At 31.6% G+C, this 15,207-nt stretch overlaps 1 protein-coding gene across 1 annotated transcript in view; it reads left to right on the forward strand.

Moving 5' to 3' along the window:
* Positions 1–14,544, forward strand: part of LOC145293882 (GPI-anchor transamidase component PIGU-like) — a 44,896-nt gene extending 30,352 nt beyond the window's left edge. Inside the window, exons 8-11 of the mRNA XM_080140639.1 lie at positions 6,419–6,582; positions 7,103–7,371; positions 12,018–12,160; positions 13,590–14,544. Coding sequence (XP_079996765.1) covers positions 6,419–6,582; positions 7,103–7,371; positions 12,018–12,160; positions 13,590–13,703 — 690 coding nt within the window. The 3' untranslated portion in view covers positions 13,704–14,544. The remainder of the gene's footprint in view (positions 1–6,418; positions 6,583–7,102; positions 7,372–12,017; positions 12,161–13,589) is intronic.
* Positions 14,545–15,207: the final 663 nt, after the last annotated feature.

Raw genomic sequence — 15,207 nt, forward strand, 5'->3', positions numbered from 1 at the left:
AAGAAATTTTAGAGTCATTGAATTTTGTTGTTAATATAGTAAATAGCCACGCTAAGACTGGCTGGTCAGCAGTTTTTATTTGACTCCTCTTCTTCCTTAGCCTCGTAACGCTCCACTTCGTCATTCTAGTTTTCGACCTCGAGTTTCAACAAGCCGTATTTTAATTTGTAATAGATAGTAGTAATCCAAAATAACTGTATTTTTATTAGCTGACCTTTTTTTTTGGTTTGTTTTGTTATTGTTGTAAATATTTGTGGATAACCTTATTTGTTTATTTTGTTATTGTTGAAAATAAAGGAAAATATCATCTTCCGAAAATCATATTTCATATCGTCCATATTTTTAATTGTTACACAATTTGAACGTAACATAAGTGAAATTCTATAAACATCAGAAAAAACCTACATGGATCAATCAATGTTTCGATGATGTTAATTGTCTCGTCAGGACTTCAACGACGACTTAAAATGATTAAATAAAAGATTAATATAATTAAAGAAATCAAAAAATAAATTAATAAAAAAGTAATAGTAAAATTAAAGAGAAAAATAAAATAAAAAAGATATATCTATAATAGCTATACATATGTATTGAGCTCTTTTGAAAAATAGTTTTTTATTTCAATACATTTGAACTTATTTAATCGTGTGTGTTATTATACACACACACTAATGACAAGTAAATAGATATCCTTTTTATCATTAATAATAAAACTGCTGTTAGGGGGTCCTGATCGGGCTTATTTTCATTCTTTGATGACTTAGTCTGCATGAAATGGCTAAATGATAAATGTCTGGAAATACAGAAATATGCAGATATGCACGATTCAAAGAGATTCTACTAGTGTTGGGACGATTAATCGAAGAAATCAGAACTGGTATCAAAATTGGAAAATTCTGTGTCTATTTCCTGATGCCAAAAACGATCTTTTTCAAATGTCTTTTTTATTTGATTTTGTTTAAAACAAAATCAAACAATGCTGGTAATGATATTAAAATATTTATTGATTTTAAACTATCAGTAAAACTTATCACAAGTGTATTTTTACGTTTGAGAAAATATCTGCACACTTAACATGTATTTTCCTAACATTCAGCAAAAAATAGCAATTTTTTAGTTAAATATTTAGAGATTTACAAAGAATCGGGGAGGGGGAGGGGTAATATTGGAATCATCTCATCACTAGATTCTACGATGTCCTTCAAGCAATATATGGACTACAGACTTTCCACACATCTCTGGTGTTGAATGCTAATGAAATCACACTGATAACAGAACATGCCAGTATCTTGGACAAATGAACAGGCCTTCTTTAATCAATGATGAGGCAATTACACAATTTCCAGAAACCGTAGCAAAGCAAACTCTTCCTACCATCCAATAAGTTAAGAAAGATATAAAACGGCTTTCTTGTAGGAAACCTTCAGAGATATATGACACATGTACATCAATATTGACAAAAAAGCTACATGAGCCCATTCTTTCATTCAGAGTGAAGGGTCTACTTCTCCAGGAATTTAATGATGCAGTCATATTGCATATCTACAAGAGGAAGGGAAACAGCTGTGACAACCACAGAGGAATCTCTCTTTTCAGCATAACATAAAATTGTTGTAAGGCTGCTATCCAATCGTTTAATCAAGCAACTCGAAGATAGCCTACTTCTGGAAAGTCAATGTGGTTTTTGTGCAGGGCATAGTACCATTGATATGGTGTTTTCTGTTTATCAACTCCAAAAATCTCAGACACTATACTAGACACTCTACATAACTTTAATTCGTCTGTCAAGAATCTTCAACACTGTAAGCTGGAACAAGACTGTGGAAGATCTTGGCCAAATTTAGATGTCCTGATAAATTCATTTCAGTTGTCAGACGATTTTGCAATGGGATGATGGTTGGTGTCATAGATGAAGGGGGCTTCCAATGACTTTCCAGTCAATGGAGGTGTTTGTTAAAAAGGGTTGTGTTTTGGCCCCAACATTCTTCAGTTTTCAGCAATGCTGACTGATGCATTCAATGAGGAAAATCCCAAAGTAGCAATACCAAACACCATAACGCTCAGTGCAGAACAAGGCACACACTGCTACTTAATTTGACACATATAGTCTTTAATGGGGACAAAAATGGATGGTCACATTCAATGCTGCCAAGACTAAACTTGTTTCCTTCAGTAATTACAAGAAACCTTCTCTACCACCAATAGCAATGGATAAAGAGTCTTTATCTGAAAGTACATCTTTTAAACTCCTCGGCCTAACGTTCACAGGAAACATGAGTTGCTACTAATGCCCAAAAGTATCTTGTACCTCTATAAGGCCATATAATGTATGGAGTATTGTTGTCATATTTGGGCTGGTGCATCTGCTTCTAGTCTCTCGCTCCTAGACAAGGTTCAAAAGAGAGTCGCCAACCTGATAGGTCCTGAACTGTTATCTAAGCTTCAGCCTCTGTCCCATCGACAAAATGTTGCATCCCTCTGCCTGCTCTACAAGTACTTTAACGGTGAATGCTCTGACGAACTGCAAACACTTGTACCCCCTCGACGTAAATACTCCCGACAAACCCGACAAGCAGTTAAATCCCACCCTTTCACAGTAGAGATCCCTAGATGTAAGAGAGCCTTCTACTCCAGTAGTTTCTTCCCCAGAACCGCTAGACTTTGGAATTCCCTTCCGGGTCCCTGCTTCCTCAACTGTACTGACATGCAGAAGTTCAAGTGTAATGTGAACTGACATCTTGCTGCTCAACTCCCTATATAGTACCCCTGTAGCTTATGTTCCTGATAGTAGCCCCCTACATCAAAGTGGCAAAATGCCTTGTTTGGGGTGAAAATGTAATAATAATAAAAAAAGTACATTTCTCCTATGTTTATAATAATAAAAAAAGTACATTTCTCCTATATGTATCAAAATAAAACTTATATAACTGAATTCATAATAAAATTTACTTTAAAATGATATTTTAATATTTTTTCTTGTGATTTGTGTATTCAAAGAAATCGCTATTTAAATCTGACTATTAACAACGAAACATGCCAGCATAGCATGCCCACTGGCAGTAGATCACTTTTTGCAAATAAGCAGTCTGGGTGTGTTCACATAAACACTTGAAGCGGAAGTTGTACCCGTCGAAAATGTTTCTAATTGTTTTAACTAATCAGGGAAAAGAATTGTCTTTTCTACGGAATTTGAACACAGCAGATATGCCTTTCCAGTCAAAAGTTAAAATATCTCAAAGTTAATGCTTTGTAGTACAAAGATAGGTAAAGATAGAAACTGTCCAAATGTTATTTTATAGCAAATATATTAATTTCTTTTGTCCTAAAATTTGAAAAGAATTGGATAAAAACTTTTCTGCACGAGTTGTTATAAATAGTGACAAACGCATATAAACATGAAAATTATTGTGCATCGTGATGCGCACAAAAAATCTGTAAACATGAACTTACAAAGTATTCATTTTATTTTTGTAATTTAGAAAACAAGTTTTTAATTATGGTCTGGAAAAGAATATTTCTTTGAAAAAGAATAACCGACAATGAACATTGTTTTTGTTGTTGTTGGTTTTCGAATAGCAAATAAAACACTTCAAAGTTAATGCTTTGTAATACAAAGATAAGTAAAGATAGAAACTGTGTTCAAACGATATTTAATAGCGAATATATTAATTTCTTTTGTCCTAAAATTTGAAAAGAATTGGATAAAAACTTTTTATGCACAAATCGATAGAAGTAGTGATGAACGCATATAAACATGAGAATCTGTAAACAAAATATTCATCGATTTACAAACATAAAAGTATTCATTTTATTTTTGTTATTATTTAGAAAACATAAGTTTTTAATTATGGAAAGTAAACAAATATTTAAAAAAAATAAATTCTTTGAAAAACAATAACCGACAATGACCATGCTTTTAAATGAGTTAAAACATACAAACCATTTATCGAATTAAGTAAAAGAATAACTTTATTGGGTTTGTTTTACAATCCACAGAGGTCTGAAAAAGTGGTCAAAAAACAAATTTATAACAAATAAATGTTACCAAAGGCAAGTTACTCTTCTACCTATCTCAATAAAGTTTTGGTGTTGTGAATGTTTATTCTGTTCAAAAAACAAGTAGTGTTAAGCGTTACATGAGAACAAGAAAAAATGGCCACAATGTGTCTTGAAGTCTCAACAATGACTTAAAAATAAAAAAATTATACAAAATAGTGGTAGAAACATCTGATATTTGTCACGGTAACTTGAAGCTGTTAAAATGAAATTTATTTATCCTAATTAGTTTGTACTTGAAAACATAATTGTAATCTGTACAAAATTTCCTTTCATTTGATATGCTACAAACCATATTTTGTTAATAATTTCTTTGAATTGTGTCGTAGTGGCCATCTTGGATTTTTCACGATGTAATGTTGACGTATGATAATGTCTATAAGAATAATATTTTGCATGAGGATAAAGCTTTACCTCCTGTTTTTTTTTAACTGTTTTTTATGATGCATCTACTTAAAGCTGTTAAAATGAAACTTAACTATGCTAATTAGTTTAATGTACTTGAAAACAATTCTGATCTGTACAAAATTTCCTTTAATTTGATATGCTACAAGCCATATTTTGTTAATTTCTTTAAATCGTGTCGTGGTGGCCATTTTGGATTTCCCAGTCGACATCTTGGATTTTTCATAATGTTGTAATGGCAAATGATAATGTCCACCAGAATAATACTTCCTTTGATGATAAAGCCTTACTTACCATTTTTCTTATCTGTTTTATGATGTTTCTACTTAAAGCTGTTAAAATGAAACTGAAATATGCTGATTAGTATGTAAGTTACCAAATGAGATGGTCATAAATAATGCCAACTGAACCTTCATGGTATTATGATAATATGTTCAAAATTTCACCATAATTTCTTTAAAAGATCTGAAGATACAACTTTTTAAAGATGGGTTAGTCTGTAAATTGTGCAAATTTCCCACCATTTTCAAACCCAACCTTCTTTGCATTTGAATAGGACTGACTTTAGGCAAAATGTCCAGTGAACCACACATTTTTTTTTAATACTTTGAATGGTCATAACTTTAGTTCTAATGGGCCAATTTAAAAAAAAATAAAGATATTATTTATTTGTTTTTATGCTCTTTTCAATGTTTGGTTTGAGTTTATTTGATATAAAGAAAAAATGGTGTGGTATTGCTATCCTAAAGTAAGCATCAATTATTGGACAGACTGGAAGTTATTTAAACCAAAATGATTTACTGCTGTCAGCAAAATTAAGGCCGCTATCATATGAGACTTTCTGTTTGCTAATGATTGTACCCTCAATGCCAACACAGAGCCAAAGATGCAACATATTGTTGATCGTTTTTCTGAAGCATATGAAAACTTTGGGCTGACTATAAAAATAAAGCAGGACGAGGTAATGTATCAGCGTGCTCTACGGAAACAATATGTTGAGCCACAGATTTCAATTCGTAAAACCAAACTGAACAAGTTTACTTGGGCAGTAAGTACTCTATCAGGGGCCGTACACATAGATGATACAGTCAACTGCAAGATAGTCAGGGCTAGCGCTGTTTTTTGGACGTCTCCCATTCACTGTGTGGGAGCATAGAGGAATTCAGCTGCAGATCAAGCTTAAGGTATAGAGAACTGTTATTCCTACCATCCTCATGAGCGCCTGCAAGATTGAACCATTTCCACATAACTTGTCTTCATAGATTGATGAAAATTAAGTGGCAAGACAAGATATCAGACACAAAAATTTTATGCCAGTTAGGTCTGCAACAGTTTCAGATTCATAAATTGGGTCATATATGCCACATGTCAAATTTCTGACTCTCAAAACGGCTTCTTTGTAGTGAGCTGGAAAAAGGCCAAAGAACCGTAAGAGGACAGCATTTTTCACTTTTATTATATGTCTACCTAACATTTCTATCTACTGTACATTGATTCAAATAATAACACTCAACCAATGTATACTGCATTCTTTCATACTTTTTGAATCCATAACTGACACACTATTATTTCAGCCAACAATTCAAAAAGATATAAGTAACAAAATCTAAGTTGTTTGATCTATAAGTAAATTTGGCACGCCCGTCATGGTGGTAACTGAAAGCAGTAGACTAATCTTGCCATTGTATTAGACATGAAGATTTTCATCTTTGATTGATTGTAAAATTAACGCTTTATTCCAAATCAGCAGCTGTAAAAAGTCAGTTTCTATGCTTAAATCCTGCAAAGGTATACTGCTCTGGTTGAGCTCATATGCAAAATGAATTGCACACTGTCTTAACATTGGAAGCTCTCCAAATGGTGAAAAAAAAAAAACAAAAAAAAAGAATGATTGTATCCAACAATCTCTTGCTTTTTTCTTTGCATCTTCTGACAGATTTTTTTTTCTCTATTGTAGTATTCCATGCTGACGCAGAAATCAAAAAAGAATGAAAAGAATTCATTACTTGTTCATTTCATCACGATTCTGGGTTTATTCTCCGTCTGGATCTTTCTGCTACTTGCAATCTCGTATCACATGGAAGAATCCACGCAGTTCATCTCCTCCATTTATGGCTTTATGTAAGTAAATTCTTTGATATATTTGAAACCATAAAACACAGTAGATATTGAAATCTATATTTTACTAACATTGAGAATATCTTTTTGCTGCACTCTTGAGTGCAGCATAAATCCAGTTAGAGATCCTTTTCCAGGTAAAGAAATCAATTACAATCAGCAGAACGTAGTGATCTTCCCATGTCAGGACTGAAAGATATCCCTGAAGAATTCAAAAAGATGCAGTATATTTTATAAAGCAGTTAATCAAAAGTGAGGATACATATGTGTATGGAGGAGAGAGGGGGCATCACGTGTAGTTTCAATGAATTTTAGGAAGGCATTGTCTCAAAAACCGTTGCTGGCAGTTCCAAGCTTTAGCAATTCTGACCATATAAAAATGTTTCCAGAACTCATGATAGCTGTACTGATTTTGACTTCATAGTCATTTCAACGTGTTTTAAAATCATAAACCTAGGATGTTTCTATTTCTCTTCTTTTTTTTTTTCTTTTTAAGAATTACTTTATTTTTTTATTTTTTCAGACTGACCGTTCCTGACTTGAGTCCAAACATTGGCATTTTCTGGTATTTCTTCACAGAAATGTTTGAACACTTCCGTATCTTTTTCTTGTTTGTATTCCAAATTAACGCCGTCATCTACACAGTGCCTTTAGCTGTCCGACTCCGCGAGCAGCCGATATTTCTTATGTACATTCTTACATTCCTCACGGGGGTCTTCAAATCATACCCCAGTTATTCAGATGTCTCGATACTTTTGGCCCTCTTACCCTTATGGAAGCACCTATTTGCATGTAAGTCCAAATGAACTCTTACTCTTTTGAAGAGGAGGGGGGATCGTTATCTATATATATAAAAGCGAAAATGTGTGTATGTATGTTCGCTTTTTGTGTATGTCTACAAAAGGCTTCTTTCAGAGAAGCGGTCGCTCGGTTCACAACTTTTTATATCATCTATAAATTGTAATATCTCAGAGTTAACTACGGAACTCGCCTGTCTATTTTATTGATTTTCAAACGTTAATTATTTGACATGTTCCGATCGGCACGCGTTACATTCGGTTTTCGGTATAAAAAAAGCGAAACTCGACTCTAATTACTGGCCGAAAGCCAGTGGTCTCTAGAGAGCTAAGTAACGTTTGGTCAATGTCGACTTCGTCATATCAGACGGTAGCTTTCATTTCGAGATGAGACACTCCCCCTAATAAACAGGGAGCGGGTTTTTAAAAACAAAAAAAACGATTTATTGACCTCATTAAAAACTGTCCCACAGAAAATGCTAACTGCTGAATAGCTATCGCCGTCACGTCAATAACTCGTCAAAAACACGCACTTGTTGTTTTTTTTTTTTCACACTTTACTATTTTCCAACTGCGCATCAAGGCTTCGGTTTTTTTTAACTTGTAAAAAACGGGCACCTGTTTTTTTTTTCACATTTTACTATGCGCATCAAGGCTTCGTTTTTTTTTTTTTTTCACATTTTACTATGCGCATCAAGGCTTCGTTTTTTTTTTTTTTTTCACATTTTACTATGCGCATCAAGGCTTCGTTTTTTTTTTTTTTTTTTCACATTTTACTATGCGCATCAAGGCTTCGTTTTTTTTTTTTTTTTCACATTTTACTATGCGCATCAAGGCTTCGTTTTTTTTTTTTTTTTCACATTTTACTATGCGCATCAAGGCTTCGTTTTTTTTTTTTTTCACATTTTACTATGCGCATCAAGGCTTCGTTTTTTTTTTTTTCACATTTTACTATGCGCATCAAGGCTTCGTTTTTTTGTTTTTTTTCACATTTTACTATGCGCATCAAAGCTTCGTTTTTTTTTTTTTTTTTCACATTTTACTATGCGCATCAAGGCTTCGTTTTTTTTTTTTTTTTTTCACATTTTACTATGCGCATCAAGGCTTCGTTTTTTTTTTTTTTTCACATTTTACTATGCACATCAAAGCTTCGTTTTTTTTTTTTTTTCACATTTTACTATGCGCATCAAGGCTTCGTTTTTTTTTTTTTCACATTTTACTATGCGCATCAAGGCTTCGTTTTTTTTTTTTTTCACATTTTACTATGCGCATCAAGGCTTCGTTTTTTTTTTTTTCACATTTTACTATGCGCATCAAGGCTTCGTTTTTTTTTTTTTTTCACATTTTACTATGCGCATCAAGGCTTCGTTTTTTTTTTTTTCACATTTTACTATGCGCATCAAGGCTTCGTTTTTTTTTTTTTCACATTTTACTATGCGCATCAAGGCTTCGTTTTTTTTTTTTTTTACATTTTACTATGCGCATCAAGGCTTCGTTGTTTTTTGTTTTTTTTCACATTTTACTATGCGCATCAAGGCTTCGTTTTTTTTTTTTTTTCACATTTTACTATGCGCATCAAGGCTTCGTTTTTTTTTTTTTTCACATTTTACTATGCGCATCAAGGCTTCGTTTTTTTTTTTTTTTTTCACATTTTACTATGCGCATCAAAGCTTCGTTTTTTTTTTTTTTTTCACATTTTACTATGCGCATCAAAGCTTCGTTTTTTTTTTTTTTTTCACATTTTACTATGCGCATCAAAGCTTCGTTTTTTTTTTTTTTTCACATTTTACTATGCGCATCAAGGCTTCGTTTTTTTTTTTTTTTTCACATTTTACTATGCGCATCAAAGCTTCGTTTTTTTTGTTTTTTTTCACATTTTACTATGCGCATCAAAGCTTCGTTTTTTTTTTTTTTTTCACATTTTACTATGCGCATCAAAGCTTCGTTTTTTTTTTTTTTTCACATTTTACTATGCGCATCAAGGCTTCGTTTTTTTTTTTTTTTTTCACATTTTACTATGCGCATCAAAGCTTCGTTTTTTTTGTTTTTTTTCACATTTTACTATGCGCATCAAGGCTTCGTTTTTTTTTTTTTCACATTTTACTATGCACATCAAGGCTTCGTTTTTTTTTTTTTTCACATTTTACTATGCGCATCAAGGCTTCGTTTTTTTTTTTTTTTTCACATTTTACTATGCGCATCAAGGCTTCGTTTTTTTTTTTTTTTCACATTTTACTATGCGCATCAAGGCTTCGTTTTTTTTTTCACATTTTACTATGCGTATCAAGGCTTCGTTTTTTTTTTTTTTCACATTTTACTATGCGCATCAAGGCTTCGTTTTTTTTTGTTTTTTTTTCACATTTTACTATGCGCATCAAGGCTTCGTTTTTTTTTTTTTTTCACACACACCTACAAATACCCCGGCAACGCTGGGTACCCCTCGCTAGTCTATTATATAAATCTCACCTGTCTGTGTAAATGTATGTTTGTATGTTTGCCTAAAACTTTTGACAGAAGCGATGGATTTTCACAAGATCAGTATCGTTTTGAAGATCAGCCCTTTAGACGACAAATATCGAAAAATTGACTAAAAGCATTAATTCCTTCACCCTCAACTGGGCACTTTTCTACAGGGTGGGGTCACTTTTTTCACCAATATTTTTGAAAATCGTCCCCTCTTTTCGACTGACTAGCCTTAATTTAAACCTTTGCCACTTCCAGTTTGGCAATGGATGCAGTGGCAAAGGCATCACATTTTTTTTTTTTTTCACGTTCTTTTCCTCCTTCAGGGTACAGGTTCGAGCCTGCCTATCTATTACCACTTTTTTTTTTTTTTTTTTTTTCTCAACACACACCTCCAAACATCTGGTCAATGCCGAGTACCCAGACGAGTTCATTATCTAAAGGGCAAATCTCTGTTCATATGCTCAGCTAAAATTTAAAAAATACACAACAAACACCCATTAATTTTTTTTTTTTTAAGTAACTCTCCATGTATATCTAAAATAAAACATTTTGAAGTCAAATAGCCATTTATATTCTTTAATATTATCAAAATATACACACATTTTTTAATTTTATCATGTCTATTTTCCAGCTAAAGAAAAGTAACTCTGATTTTTTTTTTATTTTCAATTTCACACAAATATACTTTATGTGCCTGGTAGTGTTCTTAAGTAGGTTTTGTATCGAAATGTCTTCAATAAGTATCAATAATCGAAAAAAATCCAATGAAAGATGGAACAGGTGATTTGCACCAAAGTTAACATCTTATACAGCCTAACATGACAAAGGCATTTGATAGGTTTTATTACCACACAAGCTGAAATTTCTGACATCAAATCAACAGTAGATTCTTTAATATGACGGGCACGTTTGAAATGAATGTTTCTGTTTGAAACATGATTTTTATGACTTTTTCATTTTAAACTTTAATTCCAGCTATTATATAAAAATAATTTTATAAAATCAGTAATAGGTTCTGTACAGTGCAATGTAAACTACAATGTATTATGGACTATTACTGTGGGGAGACACGTGAAGCTTCGTCTCAGTGCACCACAGTGGGTCATTAACTAGAACAGGCAATAAGTTGATTTAATTGAAAAATGAGCAATTTCACTGATTTCAATGACAATAAAATATGGGAGGTTGAAATATCATTCAATCCTGGGCAACATCTGGTTTCCCTACTGGTAATAAATAAAAGAATGTGTAACAAGAAATGTGCCATATTAATTTGGCTTTAAAAAGTCCAGCTTAGAATATTTATGCCTTTCATTAATTGCTAACTTTTTAATTTTACAAATTTGACTTAACACCAGATGACCTTGTGGATGTCAGCCATCTCATATGTTTCTGCACAAACCTTATGATGCCTAGTTAGACTTAAACTTATTCTTAAAAAATTAAATTGCATAAAAATCTTTATGGTGTAAATACCCATCATGGAATGAAGATGTCATATTCCAAAAATTACATAAATTGATCAAATAGTTTTTATATAGAAAATGGTTCTTTTTCTGATTTTTAGTGATTTTAATAGTAAATTGTATCCATTAAATCCATTTTGATCTCGATAGTTCGAATTGAGTTGTCCCCCCCTTATTTATAAAACATGGCATATCAAAAAATAGCATCTTGCTTCATAATAAAATTTGATTTTCATTAGTAAAAAAAAAAACTACTTGATCAGTTTACATGATTTTTGGAATATGATATCTTTGTTCTATGACAGGTATGTATATCATAAAGTTTTTAAAAAAAATTCTGTATTTGTGCTTTGAAAATAGGCTTAATTTTAAATAACATTAATGTGTACATTAGGCTATTTTGAGAACATAATTTTTAGAGTTTCTCTTTTTTTTTTTTTTTTTTTTTTTTTAGAAAATAAATTTATAAAAAGCAAAGTTTAAAACAATCTTAAATCTTAAGAACAAAGCGGGGTCATTTTCAGATGAGTTTCTTTGGTAAAAACAAAAGATCTCTCTGTCTAAATGTTCATTGATTTATCAAACGTTTTTTTGTCCAGCTGTCTTTTGATGATTTTTTATTTTTTTAAATGAATATTTTTTTAAATTTTGAATTGTTTTAGTAATGAAATTACTTGAAACTTTTTGCTTTCATTTTTTTTTCTTCCAGATTTACGCAACAGTTTCATTGTTACGTGTATGTTTATCTGCTGCACAGTTTTCTCACCTCTTTTATGGCATCTTTGGTTGTACGCAGGCAGTGCAAATGCAAACTTCTACTTTGCCATCACTTTAGTATTTACAACAGCAGAGGTAAGTCTCTCTCTCTCTCTCTCTATATATATATATATATACTAGCAAAAGTACCCGTCGTTGACTGGGTTCAAAAACAGCCTACAGAAAATGGACTCTGATTTATGAAAGTATGATAGGTTATGAAAAGAGAGGGTTGTAAAGAGATAGCTTCGAATTTAGGGGTATGAAAACCAAAGCAAAATATGATGAAAGTAAAAATAAAATAGATAAACCCGTAATTTATTATACCATACCTGTTCACACTGAAACGCTTATCACAATATTCTGTGAATCTATATTAAAAAAACCTTGTTAAACTTTGTGACATATTTCCATTCTATGGAGGTCAGGCGCAAACGAACACCTCATAATTTTATTATACCATAGTTCTTCAAACTGAAACATAATTATCAAAGTATGCTTACGCAGATAGATATGAAAAGTCTTTATTAAAGTTTGTGCCTATTTCCATTCTATTCAGGCACGAACTCAGACCCCACAATTTTATTATACCATTCCTATTTAAGTTAAAACATACTTATCAAAGTATTATTATGTACATCTATGTCAAAAACACTTGTAAACGTTTTTTTTTAATTTTTAAATTTTTTATTTCCATACTTTGTGGACCAAGCACGTATGCAGACCCCACAATTTTAATCAATCATCATTATGCCAGATCAAACATACCCATTCTTGTGTCTCAATACATCTTCTATCGTTATATGTGATCAGTTTTCTATAATAGTCAACCATATAGAAGCCTATTCGTGACCAGACACACACAGACGTTCAGCTTTATATCCGCCTATCTCTGTACATGTCTCGCTATCCGCCTCTCTCTCTCTCTCTGTCCTATACATATCATTTTATTTATTATTTAAATTGCACATAATTAGCAATTCTGCAAAATATATGGTTTCTACAGAATTCATTACATTTTGCATTAAATGATGCATGCAAACATTTGGATAACACATTTCAAAGCAAATGGATTAAGCATCAAAGTTTTGATGCGAAGATTTGAATAATTAAAAAAATAAATTGCCCAACACTTTTGCATGTTTTTCCATTGAAATCTACAATATATTAAAAAAAAAAAAACTTCCACGTTTGCATGTGATGGATATGAGGTCTTAGATTAGTAGATATAGAACTGTTGATTTGGCAGGGGAAGGCCAAGGAGAACATGGGAGAATGTAATAAGGGTGGAATTGAGTGAAAGAGGGATAAATTATGACCTGGCCAAAGATAGGTTTGTCTGAAAGTAATTTTCTAAAAGTTGTCAAACACTTCATCTTCATCATAGAACATGGAAGTTAACCAATCATTATGAAGAAATTAGTTTAAATCACTTCGAAATGTTCATCAGACAATTGTTTTGTGTTACCTTTCTAATTTGGCTTATTTATTTGGTCTTTCATTGTTTATTTATTTTTTTCTTCAGATCTTTCTCGTGACAGACTTGCTGTATGCCAATTTACGCTGGGAGTATGACCTCACATACGGTTTAAATCGAAAACTTGAAGATGGCAAAGAAGGACAAGTTGTTTTAGAATAGTTTTTTTTTTAATGTAATATTTTTTTCCATTGAATTTTTTTTTTACATTTAAACTTTTTTATTCAATTTTTTTCACTTAAGAGTATTTCATATCAAATCATCCTGAAAAATGGGAAATTGTCACTTATATTCTTAAAATTGTAATCAGTTGTAGATATTATCAAAACGAGGCAATTCTAAAAATATAAGTTCAAGCAGTTTAGAAAATGTCATTTTAAAATTTTGTATAAATCATTCACAAGAAAACTGTAGCATTATCAAATCCCTTTTTTGATTCTTGTCTAGAGTTCCTCTTATATTAAAAACGAAAACAATCTCTCTGATGTATGTGCTCATGACTAAATGAAGACATATTCTAAAAATCATGTAACTTGATCGCATAGTTTTATTTTTAAATGAGAAAATCAAACTTCATGCGTAACTAAAGAACAGCTGTCTTGTCCATCATTATGAAAACGATTATGTTGTAATGCCTACAAATTCCCATTAATCGCTTAAAAATGATTTGTTTATAAAAATAAAACTACTTGATCAATTTATGTAATTTTTGGAATATGTTATTTTTGTTTCATCGGATACATCATTCAAATTTGTCTTTTTTTTCTTTTTTATTTATATATATATATATATAGGGGAAATTCTGGACAAGAACCCCTTTTTTCATCAAGAAAATTCATCCAGTCTAATGTTAGAGTGACGGCAATTTGTACAAGAATGGTTTTGGAGATGAGAAATCCAAATATGACTTGAAAAAAAAAACCATCTGAAAATCAACCGTTTTTTAGCTATGTACTCATTTAAGTAAATTTTGGCATCTGATAAATTTAAAAAAAGAAAAAAATAGGTAATCTAGGTAAATCAAATATTTATTTTTTAAGTTTTCCCAACATACAGTCATGCATGGAATTGAAAAGGAAGTCCTTGTTCTTTCATGCTCACAACAATCGAAAATGAGAATTTTTGGTGCTTGTTTACATTGATCTTTTAAACCAACGCATTTCAGGTGAAAACATTATGTACTTACGTGCCATATCGAAATTAGTATTAACTCTAAAAATTACAAAAAATGATCAAGTAGAAGATATATTAACAAAAAATCATTCGCAATTACGTTCTGTGGTTGACCTTTAATTTAAGTCAAGGGAGAGAAGTTGGTTTGTCAAACTAAATTGGTCACACAGCTCTTCTACATTAAAACATACAATAACATTCAATAATTCAATAAATTCTATTTTTAATTGTAATTATTTTTCTACTGGATCAATTTTTTTGTAATCTTTGGAATTTTTATTAATTTCACCATGACATGTAAGTATATAATGTTTTCACCTGAAATGCGTTGGTTTAAAAGATCACCAATATAAACAAGCGCCAAATTTTTTTCTTTCAACCATTGGTGTATTGATTTTATACTCAATGTCAAGAATACACTGCAAGGAAGTCCAATAACAATGAATTTCTACTTCTCGTCGTCAAAAACCTGAGCAAATTTCCGTAACTCTCA

The sequence above is a fragment of the Euprymna scolopes genome, chromosome 15, assembly GCF_053919585.1.
Source record: "Euprymna scolopes isolate OS-2025 chromosome 15, ASM5391958v1, whole genome shotgun sequence".
Lineage (NCBI taxonomy): Eukaryota > Metazoa > Mollusca > Cephalopoda > Sepiida > Sepiolidae > Euprymna > Euprymna scolopes.